The 13675-nt window shown below is 39.2% G+C and overlaps 1 protein-coding gene across 9 annotated transcripts in view; it reads right to left on the bottom strand.

Moving 5' to 3' along the window:
- Window positions 1-13675, bottom strand: part of LOC103469128 (multiple PDZ domain protein) — a 60005-nt gene that overhangs the window by 12109 nt on the left and 34221 nt on the right. For 7 of the 9 annotated variants that reach the window (XM_008416677.2, XM_008416686.2, XM_008416663.2 and 4 more), the window contains exons 21-31: window positions 13348-13647; window positions 10133-10327; window positions 9367-9544; window positions 7636-7746; window positions 7286-7351; window positions 6499-6570; window positions 5914-6013; window positions 3280-3488; window positions 2698-2789; window positions 2482-2599; window positions 2299-2391 (exon numbers count right to left, since the gene is read on the bottom strand). In XM_008416677.2, the coding sequence (XP_008414899.1) occupies window positions 2299-2391; window positions 2482-2599; window positions 2698-2789; window positions 3280-3488; window positions 5914-6013; window positions 6499-6570; window positions 7286-7351; window positions 7636-7746; window positions 9367-9544; window positions 10133-10327; window positions 13348-13647 (1534 nt within the window). The remainder of the gene's footprint in view (window positions 1-2298; window positions 2392-2481; window positions 2600-2697; window positions 2790-3279; window positions 3489-5913; window positions 6014-6498; window positions 6571-7285; window positions 7352-7635; window positions 7747-9366; window positions 9545-10132; window positions 10328-13347; window positions 13648-13675) is intronic. The other 2 variants (XM_008416696.2, XM_008416695.2) reach the window with 2 other exon arrangements.

The raw sequence follows: 13675 nt of genomic DNA, 5'->3' as shown, positions 1-13675 counted from the left end.
CTGCATCTAAAAAAAATATATATATATACCAAAAGTATTTATACACTATTTATACACAAGTGGAAACTTGTGGTTATTTGCAACCACACACATTGAAATGTGCTTTATTGATATTTTAAGTGATAGAACAACACAAAGTACACATTTGTGAACCAGAGAGAAAAGTAACACATGGGCACAAAAGATGTTTTTAAAATGAACATTCGTAAAACCTGACATTGATTTGCACTTGGCTTCCCTTATTCAATACTTTGTATTTTGTGTCCCTATTGCTGCAGTTGCAGCTGCAAGTCTGTTGGAGCATCTCTAGGAATGTAAAAAAGAACCTGCGACTATTTACACATTTTTAAAGTAGGAAAAGCAAGCCAAAAATAATTTATATGAATAATTGCAAAAGTTTTTGTCCCAATTTCCACTGGGACAAAAATGTGTCGCAGTCTGATGTGTAAGTCTTTGTAAGGCTGCTCAGACAGCAGTGGCATTCAAACACATGTAGGTTTGCGTGCCACATTTTATTTCAATAAACATCCCCACAATTTATTGAAATAGTAATGCAGTGACTATTTTTCAACCAAACTGTACCATAAACCTTTATTAGGGTAATTAAATCAGCGTATAGCTGAGACTGCAGAAACTGACAAAAAGACCACAACATTTTCACCAGGGATTGACTGATTGGGTTCCAAGCAACTGGTGGTGAATGTAGGGTTTATTGATAGTTAGTACAGCAAACCTGGCTGAACACAGGAGCAATTAGGTTAAAGGGTCACATTGGCAGAATACAGACACATCAGTGAATTGCATTTTTTATTCTTGCAGGCAAATTGCATGCTGGAGGGTGTTAGAAGCAACATCTTGGGTCAAATTTCTGTTTTTGTCTAAATTTACTCCCTCATTTCATGGCACAATCAGGCACACTTGTGACTTGCAGAATTTCTTCTACATGTTCAATGCGTCTCCTACGTGGTATTTGTCAAACAAGGGAGGGCTCCCTTCTTGCTTCGTGATGTGTGTGTTCGCTAATCTGTCAAATCCAGCCTTGTCCACCGGATTACCAGAAAGAGAGGCACGACTAGTCACTCTAGAGATCACATGCCCAAAGCTCCAGACTCCAGAGCTTTCCACCAGTGAATCGGACACATTGTACTTTGTAATGGAAGGCTTGGAAGCAGGAGAAACCCATTCTACAGGCCTCCTTTTAGACTGTTCTTGAGTTACTCTGAAGGCAACACACATTTGGAGAATCTGCTGTGCGATTTTACATGACTTTACCACTTTGTGGGAGAGTTGCTGTCATTTCCATTCACTTCCACTTTTTCTTTATAGAGAGATGGACACATTCATTCACAAATACGTGTGAAGCAATCTGCATGACAAGGTGCTGGATATTATTCACCTATGTCCACAGAAGTAGTTACTTAAAACAATCCCAGAAAATTACACACTTTTAGGAAAAACAGGAAATGACATTGTTTTACTCCTGTATAATTAGGGATGTAATTGTGAAAGAAAGAAAGAAAGAAAGAAAGAAAGAAAGAAAGAAAGAAAGAAAGAAAGAAAGAAAGAAAGAAAGAAAGAAAGAAAGAAAGAAAGAAAGAANGAAAGAAAGAAAGAAAGAAAGAAAGAAAGAAAGAAAGAAAGAAAGAAAGAAAGAAAGAAAGAAAGAAAGAAAGAAAGAAAGAAAGAAAGAAAGAAGGAAAGAAATGAAAATAACTGAGGCAATTTGCATTTCTGTATATTAAGAGACAGGTCTGTTTTTATAAGTATATTTCAGTTGTGAACGGACGCAGTTTTCTGATGCATAAGAGTAGTTTTCTACTCCGTGACTCCCTGAAAGTCCAGAATGGTATTTAAAATCCTCTGCCTTATAGGTAAAGCTCTTTTCTGACCAACATCCAGCAGAGTGTTTCACTCTCAGACAGCAGGGTTATTTCTGAATCCTGGAGTGACTGTGTAGAATAGGAAGTAGAGCCTTCAGGTATCAGGCTACTTTCCTGTGAAACTACTGCCTTATTTGAGAGATGTAGCTGACTTAGATAACCATTAAACATAACTTGTTCTTGTATTACAATATGGAAACGTACAAATATAACATTTATGAATCATTTAGCCTCTATAAAAGCATTATTTAATGCCCTAGATAATTATGACAATAGGTCAAAAATAAGTGCATTTCCTCTTCACAATGTTATAAACTGGCTGGGGGAAAAAATAGTGTTGAGCAAAATTGGGATATTTAATGTCTGAGCTGGTAACATTTGTATTTATTTGGTAGCAGTACTTTTATTCAAGTCGCACCTCACTGGCAGTGCCGTGCTGGATCAGGGACCTGACAACCACTCCTGCTTTGGAATAGTCCTCACCGAAGCAAAGGCCCAGACCTACATGATCCTGGAAAAAAAATCCTTATATTTAAATGTAGTGTTTAAAGGCGAGAAAAATTAAAGCCAGATGCATCCACGAAGGGGAAAGGAATTGTACCTGGGGTAGGACGATATGCTCGATGCCATGCGATTCACTCTCTGCAGGGTCCGTCTTAGAGTCCACTGTATCCTCGTCCTCCCTCCTGATTCTCGTCAGCATTTGTCCTGCTTTATTTCTATTAAAATGAAAGTTATCTAACTCATCAAAACGTGATTTTTTTTTTGTTGTCGTCAGAAATAGCAGGTGTGTAAATGCACATAACAGGTTATTTACCGGATGAGAATGATCTTGACTTTAGAGGGGGCGTTGTTGATAATGGTGGTGGCGTTTTGATGACTCCGACCGTACAAGATCTGGCCATTTATCTGGGGGGGAAAAAAAAAGAAAAGAAACAACCGTTGGTTTTTGTGTTTTCTTTGACTTGGCATATGCCTTTTCAAAATGCCCTTTGATTTTATGTGCAACAATAATTATTGAAAGCATAAAACTAATTAAAGTGTCTAGAAAAAATTTCCATATCCACTGAACATTTACTGTCACTCTGCAACCAAAAACGTAAGCTTATAGCTTATTGGGTTTTTATATGACAGACCAGCTGAAAATAGTGTTTAACTTTAATTGGACAGAAAAGGTTTTCCAAATTTTTTCCAGATAAAAGTTTGAGATGGATGATTTTTGTATTCATCCATCGCTTACAGGAGAAAGTTAATATCAAATTCATGTCTCAAACTCAAATCATGTGTCTTTCACTCCTGTTACAGTTCTTTTTTTGTGATAACAGTACCCTTTTCTAAGATTTCGGCCATTTGTTCATCTCAGCCAAATTTGTTCCCCATTTCTATTGACCTTACTTACCTCCAGCAGCTCGTCCCCAACATGTATTCTCCCATCCAAGCCAGCAGGCCCATTCGGGTCTAATCCTTCCACACAGACACTCATTCGTGCCCTGGAGCCCTCCTCGTTGCCTGCGAGTCTAATTCCCAAACCGTGAGCTGCAGGGTCCTTCTCCAGCTCAATCATGTGGAGCTTTCCTGACAGGCTGCCATAGCGCTGGAGCATCTTCTCTAGCAGGGAGGGAGTGTTAACAAACAGGAGGGTTGTTAGGAGGAGAATATAATGGCTCAGCCAAAAAGTGTGGCCGACTACATCTAATGACTGACACTTGGAGACATGTGGAGAAGCAATCCAGCCTTGAGGACAGTGTGTGCGTGCATGTGTGTGTGTGTGTGTGTGCGTGTGTGTGTGTGTGTGTGTGTGCGTGTGTGCGCGTGTGTGTGTGTTGCTGCAGTTTGCAGGGATATTTATTGTTGTGGACTGGGAGGACAATGTGAGGGTTTCTGTTCGCTGCACATATATAATATAATTGTGCTGTGTGTGCATGAGTGTGTGTGTGTGTGTGTGTGTGAATATGAACTTCTGTGGCGATGTACCAGTGGATACATGTCTATATGTGCATGAGTTGAAATTTGTGGCTGTTAGCGAACATTTTAATAATGCACCTACATGCTCTCGCTTAAACACATGTTCGAATTAATATTTTAAGTTACCTTAAAGTTACCCGCTGGCGTCTGCATAATCCAGCTGTTTGAAATGTTATGGGGAAAAAACGAGGTCTTGCGTTACTGACAAAAAGAGAGTTGTGATAAGTATTGCCTGCCAGGGTTCCATAATGAGTGGCATCAGCAATTTTATAAAAATAGAAAAAAATAATTACTCCTTCACTGAATACATGTGCTTGAAATTAAAGGTAGGATTTTTCTAAATATGTCGGTGTTATTTTATGACTTCTTTCCAAGGGGTGCCAAAAAATATGACTGGCACTGAGGTTTGTATGTGAGAATGCCTTCCTGTTATTATTGTTTTTGAAGCAGGTGCAAAAAGAGGATAGAGGAAACAAAACTGTCATATTTCGTAACTAAAGACAGCTCCATGAATTATGCACCTTCTGAATGCTGCCTGTAGCCAGAATTATAACCTTTATTTAAGGAAAGGATCAAGGTGGCCACTAAGATAATTCCAGGTCATAACATTCATTTCCACCAAAGGAACAAAAGAGTAATCAGCCAGATCACTACGCCAGCCAGCTGGTCTCCCGTGTAAATGTCAGAAAAATATGTCCATGTCTAAACTGTGTAAACTCATTGTCTGTGAGCATCACAAGTACAATCTCCTCCAGAGTTATTTATGTCTTAGTGGGTTTACAGTTGGGTTAGATGACACGTGGACTCAAAATCATAACAAGGCAGTTTGGGTACATGTGTTGTGTTATAATGAGAAGAAAGTGATAAAAACGTTATCTGGAAATACAGTACATCGATTACTGAAATCTGTCAGAGCACCATAAACACTGGCCTAAGAATATAACTTATCTCAATATCAGAGAGGCTACTTCAGTTCACAAGTTTACGTAACAGGGATTTAAAAAAGGGCAAAAATGTTTCCATCCAATCATATTAACAAATGTGTTAATATTAATTTATGCCTTTAGAAAATTGACAGGAAACACTATATAGTCAAACCAACAAAGTAATAATCCCAAAAATGTCACTTTTTGGAGCTTGCTCACATTACGAATTAAATTTCATCATTTTCACATTAAACCACAATTCTAATGACGATAATTTTTTTGTTTGTTTTTGAATGATAATACGATAATGACAGGTTATTGCTTTGTGAGATTCTGTTTTGCAAATAAACTGAAGTTTTTACTTCAATTAACTTTAAAACTTAACCTCTGACTTCTCTTCTGTGAAGGAAAAACAAAAAAATATAGATTTCTGCTTTTGTTTTTAATTATGTCAGTTTTGGTCCTCGTCAGTCCTTTGGTCTTCATGACGATCTTTGATCCCTCTTGTTCTCTAACAAACCTCCAAGGTTTTCAGAGATTTTTGCTCAAATTAAATTACACACTAGTTGAGGAGAAGAGGTTGAGAGGGCATCCCATATACAGAAGCTGTTAGTCCTTGGTGCCGTCTCTGGGGTTCGATTCCTGATGCTGGATTGTAGCTTCATGTCACTTCCCTTTCTCTCTCTCTCTGCCCATTTTTGACTAATACATCAATATTAGTCAAAAATGTCACTATTGTCAAACATAAAGGAAAAAAAAGAAAATAAATCACTCACTAGTATATTATATTTACTATTTAGGGGTTTGGAGAAGCTATTTTATTTAGGGATGAATACAAATGTACACTACATCTGTCAGATTTAAACTAGTAAAAATAAAAAAGAGTAAAAAAAAAAAAAAAAAAAGAAATTTGAGCTATTTATAATTTTCTTGTCACTTCACTATGCCATACTTTGTATTGCTGTATCAAATCCCAAGTGTGGCCACGCAATAAAAAGTTTGAGGAGTGGGAGTAGTTTTCGAGGTTCGGTATCAGCATGTGTTCATTCTCTCTGGAGCTTTGAAAGGGTGGCGGTACTCCCCCAGGCTTTGGGCAGCGGGCCTATTTATGTCTGCATGACGTCTTTATGATGCACACTTACTCCTGCCGGTGTCGTCTCCATCCTCTGCTGCCGCATCGGCTGCTGTTGTGACATTTACGGGGCTTCTCCGATCCATTCTATCGGATGTCGGCGATGGGGCCTTGGGGAGAAGTTTTTGCATTATTGAAAAGGCAGAGTTTGAGATGCCTCAGGGGCCCTTCAGGCATGAGCTGAATGACCCCTGAGGCTTGTTCCGTGCGCTTGATGAAGCAGAGGGAAACGCTGGTGAACAAGATGAATTAATGAACAAAGTTTTTAATGCCAGCTATAAATAACATGAAAGATGGCCAGAAGAATCATGCATTATTTGTAGCAGATGCACAAGTACATGGGAAGATAACTTCAAAAGAGCGTGCTGTCTATTTAGAGTTATGCATCTGCATCAAAGCAAAAAAAAAAAAAAGAAAAAAAAAGACTTTTTAGCAAACAAGGTAGCTGCAAGGGACTTTGAACCATAGGGGTTCTATTTACACATGTGCACATTAATTACTTTCTTACAAGTTAGTTTGATGCAAACGCAAGGCTTCTTTTGAGATGTTGCAGTAAAAGCCATGCATGCACACTCACACTAAACGATGCACCAACCTTAAAGGGGGTGGGGGTGAAGGGGTTCGCAGGGGAAAGACTGAGGAACAGACTGCTGAGAGTCTCTGCCTCCTAAGAGCATGGAAGGAAACACAGATATAGCTCTACGCATTGCTGCACAAATCGCACAAAAAAAAAAAAACACATTTTGGAAAATTCTGCGTAGGTGTTAATGACTCATCACTCTTTATATAAAATGCAGTGCGTGTCACTCAATAAACTGCTGAGAAAACACAGCCAAACCTCTGCTACAGTGTGGGGGCTGACATTCAGTTTGAGCAGGTGAGTTTTGTTCGGAGTTTCAATATTTACTGCAGTACCTGCTCTTTACCTCTGCAGGGCAGTGTTTGGTTTATGTTTAGAAGCATCATTTAATCAGCCTTTGATGGCGCTTTATGTCAAACCATGATTGTAAAGGTATATGGTTGCCTAATACCTACAGTTATTGTCATATTTCTTGGCTCGGAAAGTCTATGGAAACATCCCAGAACTTAATGATATTGTTATTACATTATTATAATTATCATAAGGTGGATGAATTAAAAATGAAGGGGGGTCCTGGTTCTGCTTTTTCGCTCTTCCTCATTTTTTTTCATTGCATTTTTGAAGTATCGGACTGGGTCTCGGTGTCGACCGATACTCAAAATCAAAGAAATCGGATTCGAACTCGGAAGCAAATAAACCTCATCGACATCCCTGAAGAAAGAATCAAACTTTCCACCTAAGTATACATTCAAAGCCAAAAATCACAGTGTGACAGTTCACCTAGGGAGCAAATCTGCCTTACCTTGTTGTTGTGTGAGTCGGACAGCGGTGTAGGAGATAGTCTTTCATGATTGATGGGGTTGGGAGACTGTTAGAGAAATACAAGATGCAGAGTGGGCAGATGGAAACCTATATGACTATGAGACATGAATACAATTTTGATTACTTTATCAGTAAAAGATACCTTTATTTAATATCTTATCTGTCAAGCAGCCGTCATGATTTCAGGTTTCAAATATTGATGCACGTTTGTTGGAGCGTACCAGTGTAACATACACTGAAGAATGTGTGTAGTTCTTGTGTCAAGGTTAAATGAAATACCTACGTATTGACATGTATGTATGTTTTCTGAATGTTTCGGAGCAGCTGTACCTGAGTTCTGTCCGGACCGGACTGAACAAGAAGCTGCACAGTGTCCCCTGCCCTGCGGATGGCTTCTACTGCCTGCTCATGGCTGGCATCTCTCAGGTCCACGCCACTCACCTTGGTCAAGAAAAAACATGCAAGCTAGATTATCATTATCATTTGATTAGAAAAAACGAACAAACAAACAAACAAAAAATTGAAATACTATGCGTGTTGCTAAGAAATTCCTGATTTGCTCAGGAAGTTCACCTGCTAACTGGACCTGTGAACACACAGGTATAATATAATCACCCCAAAGAGTTCAAAATCATCAATTTGACTTCCATAGTTCAGCTACACAAAGAATTTGCTCTTCATCAGTTGACCACATGTTCCACTCCTTCTGTAGATCTTGTCAACTCCAGACATCTTAAATAGTCCAACTGCAAAGTTTGACCTAATAAGTGTTACTTGTGTGTGTGTGTGTGCAAGTGTGTGTGTACCCAACATTCTGGAGTTATTACCTGTTTATGTTAAGTTTTGCACATGCCTGTAGAAATGGACTGTGCACAGTGGAATGCACTTATGTTTTATGTGCGACGTTATAAAACAGGGATGTGAATGACTGGTGGAAATGATAGAATAAACCCACACTTCACTCGCTGTGCAGTGGGGCGTTCTGTCACAGGATGCTGGTAAGAAACAGCAGACATGAACCAGACTGACTTAATAGTTCCAACTTCTTCCGAGGGATCACCTCTACTTCTATTGCCCCCCTCCTCCTTGTGAGGTAGGTATTCCCAGTAAAGGTGCAGAGCAGATTTTAATTTACAAACAGGTAAATACCTAGTCTTTTCCACATCAGAAAAAGACAAGTGCTCGATGTTGAGAAAAACAACATTTGACACAACCATGCTTGTGGAAATGGATAAACTCTTCTCCTGGGACCGGTAAGAAAATGCTCTGACAAGTTGTGAGTTAAATCGACTGACTCGAGCTCAGAATAGGATTTCACTTCCAAAGTGGTTTCTTCAGATAGGAGTTGAACAACCAATCATAGAGCTTTGGGTAACCATGAGAACTCACATCCATATTCAGGGATGAGTGGTGTGTACTCTGTTCCTAAATGCAAAATGCTTTTGTTTTACTTTAAGATACTCAACAAGAAAAATAAATGTTTTTGCCTTCCTATAGGCAAGGTGTTGTTGAGTCCGTGCTCACAGCTGCCTCAGACGTTTGTATCTGTTTTATTCAGCGGATGCGAGTGGAACCTGACATGGTCTTCTGCTGTTATCGCCTCTTTGCCTCAAGGCTGAACATGTTGTGCATTCTGCAGCCATTCTGCTTATCACAGTTGTATAGAAAGAAAAAAAAATGTTATCCAAATTACAGTAGCCATTCTGTCACCTCAGACACACAATGCCGTTCTTAGATCATATTCGTCAACAAGGACATTTATGAAACTAATACCTTTACAAACCACATCTTGACTCATTTAAAGAGGTCATATTTTATTCCCACAGTGATGGTTGATATACAAGTTATAAATCTAGAATGATTTTAAKTTCCGCACTTCCGTCAGATTTTTTCCCCCCAATTTTACCTTGGGTGCCTTCCTCCATCCATTTAGTCTCACTTCCAATTGTTTCATTTTTTAAAATATTGTGGTATGTAGTTACTTTATTACAACCACTTTTTGACTTCCAAATGTGCAACCTTCAAGGACACACACACACACACACACACATGCACACAAACCTCCAGTATCCTGTCCCCAACCCTAAGGGTGCCATTAAGTGCTGCAGGGCTGTCGGGGCTGATGTGCTTGATGAAGACACCCCTCATCATCTCTCCACTGCTCAGTCTGCGGCCCATGCCTCTGCCTCCCATAATGCTGATACCCAGCGATTGGCTCGGTGCTCGAGTCAGCTGCACACTGTTACAGAGGAAGGAGGCAGATACTGAACAGCTCATTATCCCTCTAAAAACTAGAGTTGTGCTCAATACACCGCTGCAAAAAAAAAAAAAAAAAAAGAAAGCAAACAGAATTAATCCCGATTTGTACCCTTATCTTTATTTTATCTTTTTTTTTTATTTTTGCAAACATTCCGTTTCCCTGTATTCTCTGCTTACCACTGGGGATTATACTCCAAAGATTAAGTCAAAACAAAAACATATTGTTTCTCACAGGAAGCCACATGAACGATGATTTTTGTGTGTGTGTGTGTGTGTGTGTGTGTGTGTGTGTGCGTGCGCGTGTGTGACGCGTATATTACGTGATTTATCCAAGTGGCACAAACGCAATAAACAGAAGATGGTAAAGCAGTTACTTTCTCCAAATCTCAAAAAAGATGTAGCATGAAAAAACAAATCTGCTGTCCTGTTGTTCTAAGACCACTGTGAACATAATTGGAGCCCTCTTGGATTCTGTAAACCTTCTCTAACACAGAACGCCATGAAAAGCATCATGGGAATTGGTTTAAGAGCATCAGACAAGTGAAGCTGAACACAGTGAATTACTGACCTTTTAGGCTGATCCCAAGACCAGGCTGCATGTGAACAGGCCTCTTCATGGTCCTCTTCTTTACCATCAACTTTTATTTTCACCTGTGGAATTTTTACTTTTACACCTTCATTTGTTTCGTCTGCTCTCTCTTTTGCATCCGTTTCCTTCACTTTGCTATTGGGAGGCTTTTGGAGGGATTTTGGAATCTGCCAGCTGGTGGTAGGAGAAAAGACACCCAGACGGGAGAAAGAAAAGAACAGAGTGAAACTGATTGCAAATCATTTAAATGCTTTGGGGGAAAAAAAGCATTTTAAAAATGATGCTCTGAAGCATGTTATGTGTCATCCAAATTAAATGTCAACTATGTGCTCCAAATTATATGTCAATAGGTTTCAAACAGTAATTTTGAGAATTTGCAGACAATGTGATGTCCAACAATCATTACCTCTGTCAATTCTATAATTATTAGCTGTCTCCTCAATTTTGTGAGCTGAGCAGCATTGGGCAATACTACAAAAAGCTCAAAATATTAGGAGGTACAAACAAGCCATTTCGATGTCAAGTTATGAAATCGGTTAGTGGTTTAAATCTTACATGTTCAGCATTTTAAAACAGTATTAAGTAATCCACTTTATTCCAAACAAGAGCTTAAGGCAGTGAATATGTCAGAGATATGTCAGCAACCAATGAAGAGCACCACATCTTAAATGTAACTGCATTCTGGACTCACTCAATGCAGAGGGGATCAACATGACCAGCTGCAAAACTGGTTAAACCCTCTCTTCAAATATCAAATCACCCAGTTTGCTTTTCACTCCTGTTATGAGCTTCTGGTCCCTCACATGCTGACAATCAGATACCTGATAAGTAAAATCTGTGAGTATGGAGCTCACAACATTCAGTTGGTTTGACTGATCTATACAGAGAGGACAACGTCAAGCTGTGTTTAGCAAAACAAAGTTTCAGCAGTTATTTGGAATAAGCTCTAGTACCATTAGATGACGAATATCACAAAACATGATGTAGAGAACCAATAAATAGCACTTCAAATTTGTCAAGTGAAAAACAAAACTGTTCAGCTCAAAGTTTTCAAAAATGTGAGGTCCATCACCATAGGTAACCCAAATGCTCAACTGTACTGCTCATCCCACAAATGCAAATAATTTCCTAATCAAATGCTGTACCTTTGAAAGGCACAAAAACAGGCTTTCCAACAATAAAGCAATTACTGCCAAATCACTAATATGACAAGGAAATAAGCAGTCAAGCAATTTTCCTTACTTTTACATCTCTCTGTCTCTCTCTAAGCGTCTCATCCTCCAAACTAGAAGCACTGTTAATAAAAATAATAATAATAATAATAATAATAATAATAATAATAATAATAATAATAATAATAATAATAATAATAATAATAATAACAAAATCATCACATCATCATAAGAGTAATTTTTGCTGACTAAAACAGGCCCCATGATTATTACTGTAATAGCAATTTGCGGTTTAATATATATATAAAAACCAATGATAGTCATAGTAGATAAATTTGCACACAGTGATCGCAAGACAACATTTTCAAGCAGTTACCCATTTACTCCTTTACAAGTCACAAAGGTTGAAACTGAATTATATTGTTGAGCCTTGAGAAAATACACTGATTAAAGTGCAAATAGCCCTGAAAATATTTATTTTCTCCCAGTGAAGTCACAACAAGGTTGTGTCTTGAGGTGTGTGTGGGTGTGTGCTAATGCATACAGTATCTCTGTTGACAGCGCGTGCACCGAGTTTGTGTGAGTGTGGGAGAAAGAGTAAGAGAAAGGCAGATATTTTCATGAATATGTTTAACGGTGCGCGGCTGTAATAAGAGCCAAGGGTGTGCCATCACACAAGCCCGTAGCCAGTTAATGCTCAGAGGAAAGCAGAACAAATGATCCTAGCAGGACTGAGAGGGCGACTGGGAGAAGACGACAGGAACCAGACTGGGAGGAGAGACACACAAACACAGAAGAGTGAGGGTGAGATGAAAGACGGATTGCAGACACATAGCAGAAGAACAGACAGACGTGATTGAAAGATAAAAATGAAGAAAAGATTGCAGGGAGTAACGGACGACGGCAGGGAGAAGAAAAGTGAAAACAGGAACAAACGGAAGCGAAACGATTCATTCTTGCTGACAGTCGGCTCTGAGATCCACACACGAACAGCTAAATATAACTCAGGGATTCAACACGGAGAACAACGGAGAGGAAGAAATACCGACTGGAACAATAAAGCTGGCTACATCCTGTGGCAGTGTTTTCTCACCTATGCGGTTAATTAAAGTGACAGATGTTGGATTTTTTCAAATATTAGATATGCCGTATTTGTAGTCCCATAACTTTGGTGCAGAAGGAGTATTGACTCAATTGTGGAGTCGTTCTGTTTTCATAAATGTTAATTAGAAGGTGCATGTGAGATGTCTGATGTTGTACTCCGCCTTAAGTGTGATAGGTTGTTAAATTAAATAACTTACAATGTCACGTTTATTTAACTTAATTTTATTTTATTTATGTCAACTTATTCTACTAAAGAATGGAACCGGATGTTTTGGTCCACAGCATCGCCTTGCAGCCATAAGTCTCTGAAATAAGTTTTCTAGTTTTCCAGGTACCCAGTGACTAACATTAGTCAGCAAATGTTAGATAAAAATTGTAAATTGATCTCAACGAAAACCCTGTGCAACTATTTTGTTGGCTTTGCCACCTTCTTTCACCTGTGATGGTTGGTGATATACACACCACGTATTAAGCAATTGATTACGGTGTTAAGTCTCCAGCTGTAATTTTGTAAGATGGTTCTTGCGAAACCTGGCCATGCTACCACAGATACTGGGAGTTTGGTTAAGTTAGAGACTCAACATGATTGAAAGATGCCTTTTATCGTGACTCAAAGCTTATTTACAAGACATCCCTAATACTTGATTGTATGAGCTAAAAAGTAAAATAAATATCATTGAACTGTTTGCGAGCCTAATTTGCACAAATTCAGTTACAGTTTCATGAATGAAAAGTTGTATGTGGGTGAAAAAAAAAAATAGAGCCATTAGTCAGCTGGTACAACTAAACACAGGTACAGGTAATTCTCATTATATGAAACTCTTCTGACTCTGCTGCAGAGAACTGGAGCTCTGGACCCTTGGTAAGGATTGGATGACCACACAAAAAAAGCAGAACTCTCTCTCTGTCGTACATTACCTTGTGTCTGAGCCTAGGGTGATGGTGGGGATTATGGCTGGCCCTCTGAAGGCTTTGAATGAAACAGTGGCCCTGACTGTGGGTGGCTCTGGAGCTGCTGTTGTTTTGTGTTTGACCGAGGCAGACAATCTGAGCGCTGATGAAGCCGGAGGACAGGAGGATCTGGCTGAGACTGACTCAGGCTCAGGGGTAGGTAGGGTGGGCGAAGAAGATGGACTGTCTGTTGAGATGGAGGCCAGAGGAGGCAAACAGAGACGGGTTCGGTGGTCGTCCACCTGATGAGCTGGAACATAGGTTATCCTGAAAGCAGGGTTAGATAGAATATATA

Source organism: Poecilia reticulata, linkage group LG1 (assembly GCF_000633615.1).
Source record: "Poecilia reticulata strain Guanapo linkage group LG1, Guppy_female_1.0+MT, whole genome shotgun sequence".
NCBI classification, from domain to species: Eukaryota; Metazoa; Chordata; class Actinopteri; order Cyprinodontiformes; family Poeciliidae; genus Poecilia; species Poecilia reticulata.
This window is presented reverse-complemented; position numbering and strand designations above follow the sequence as displayed.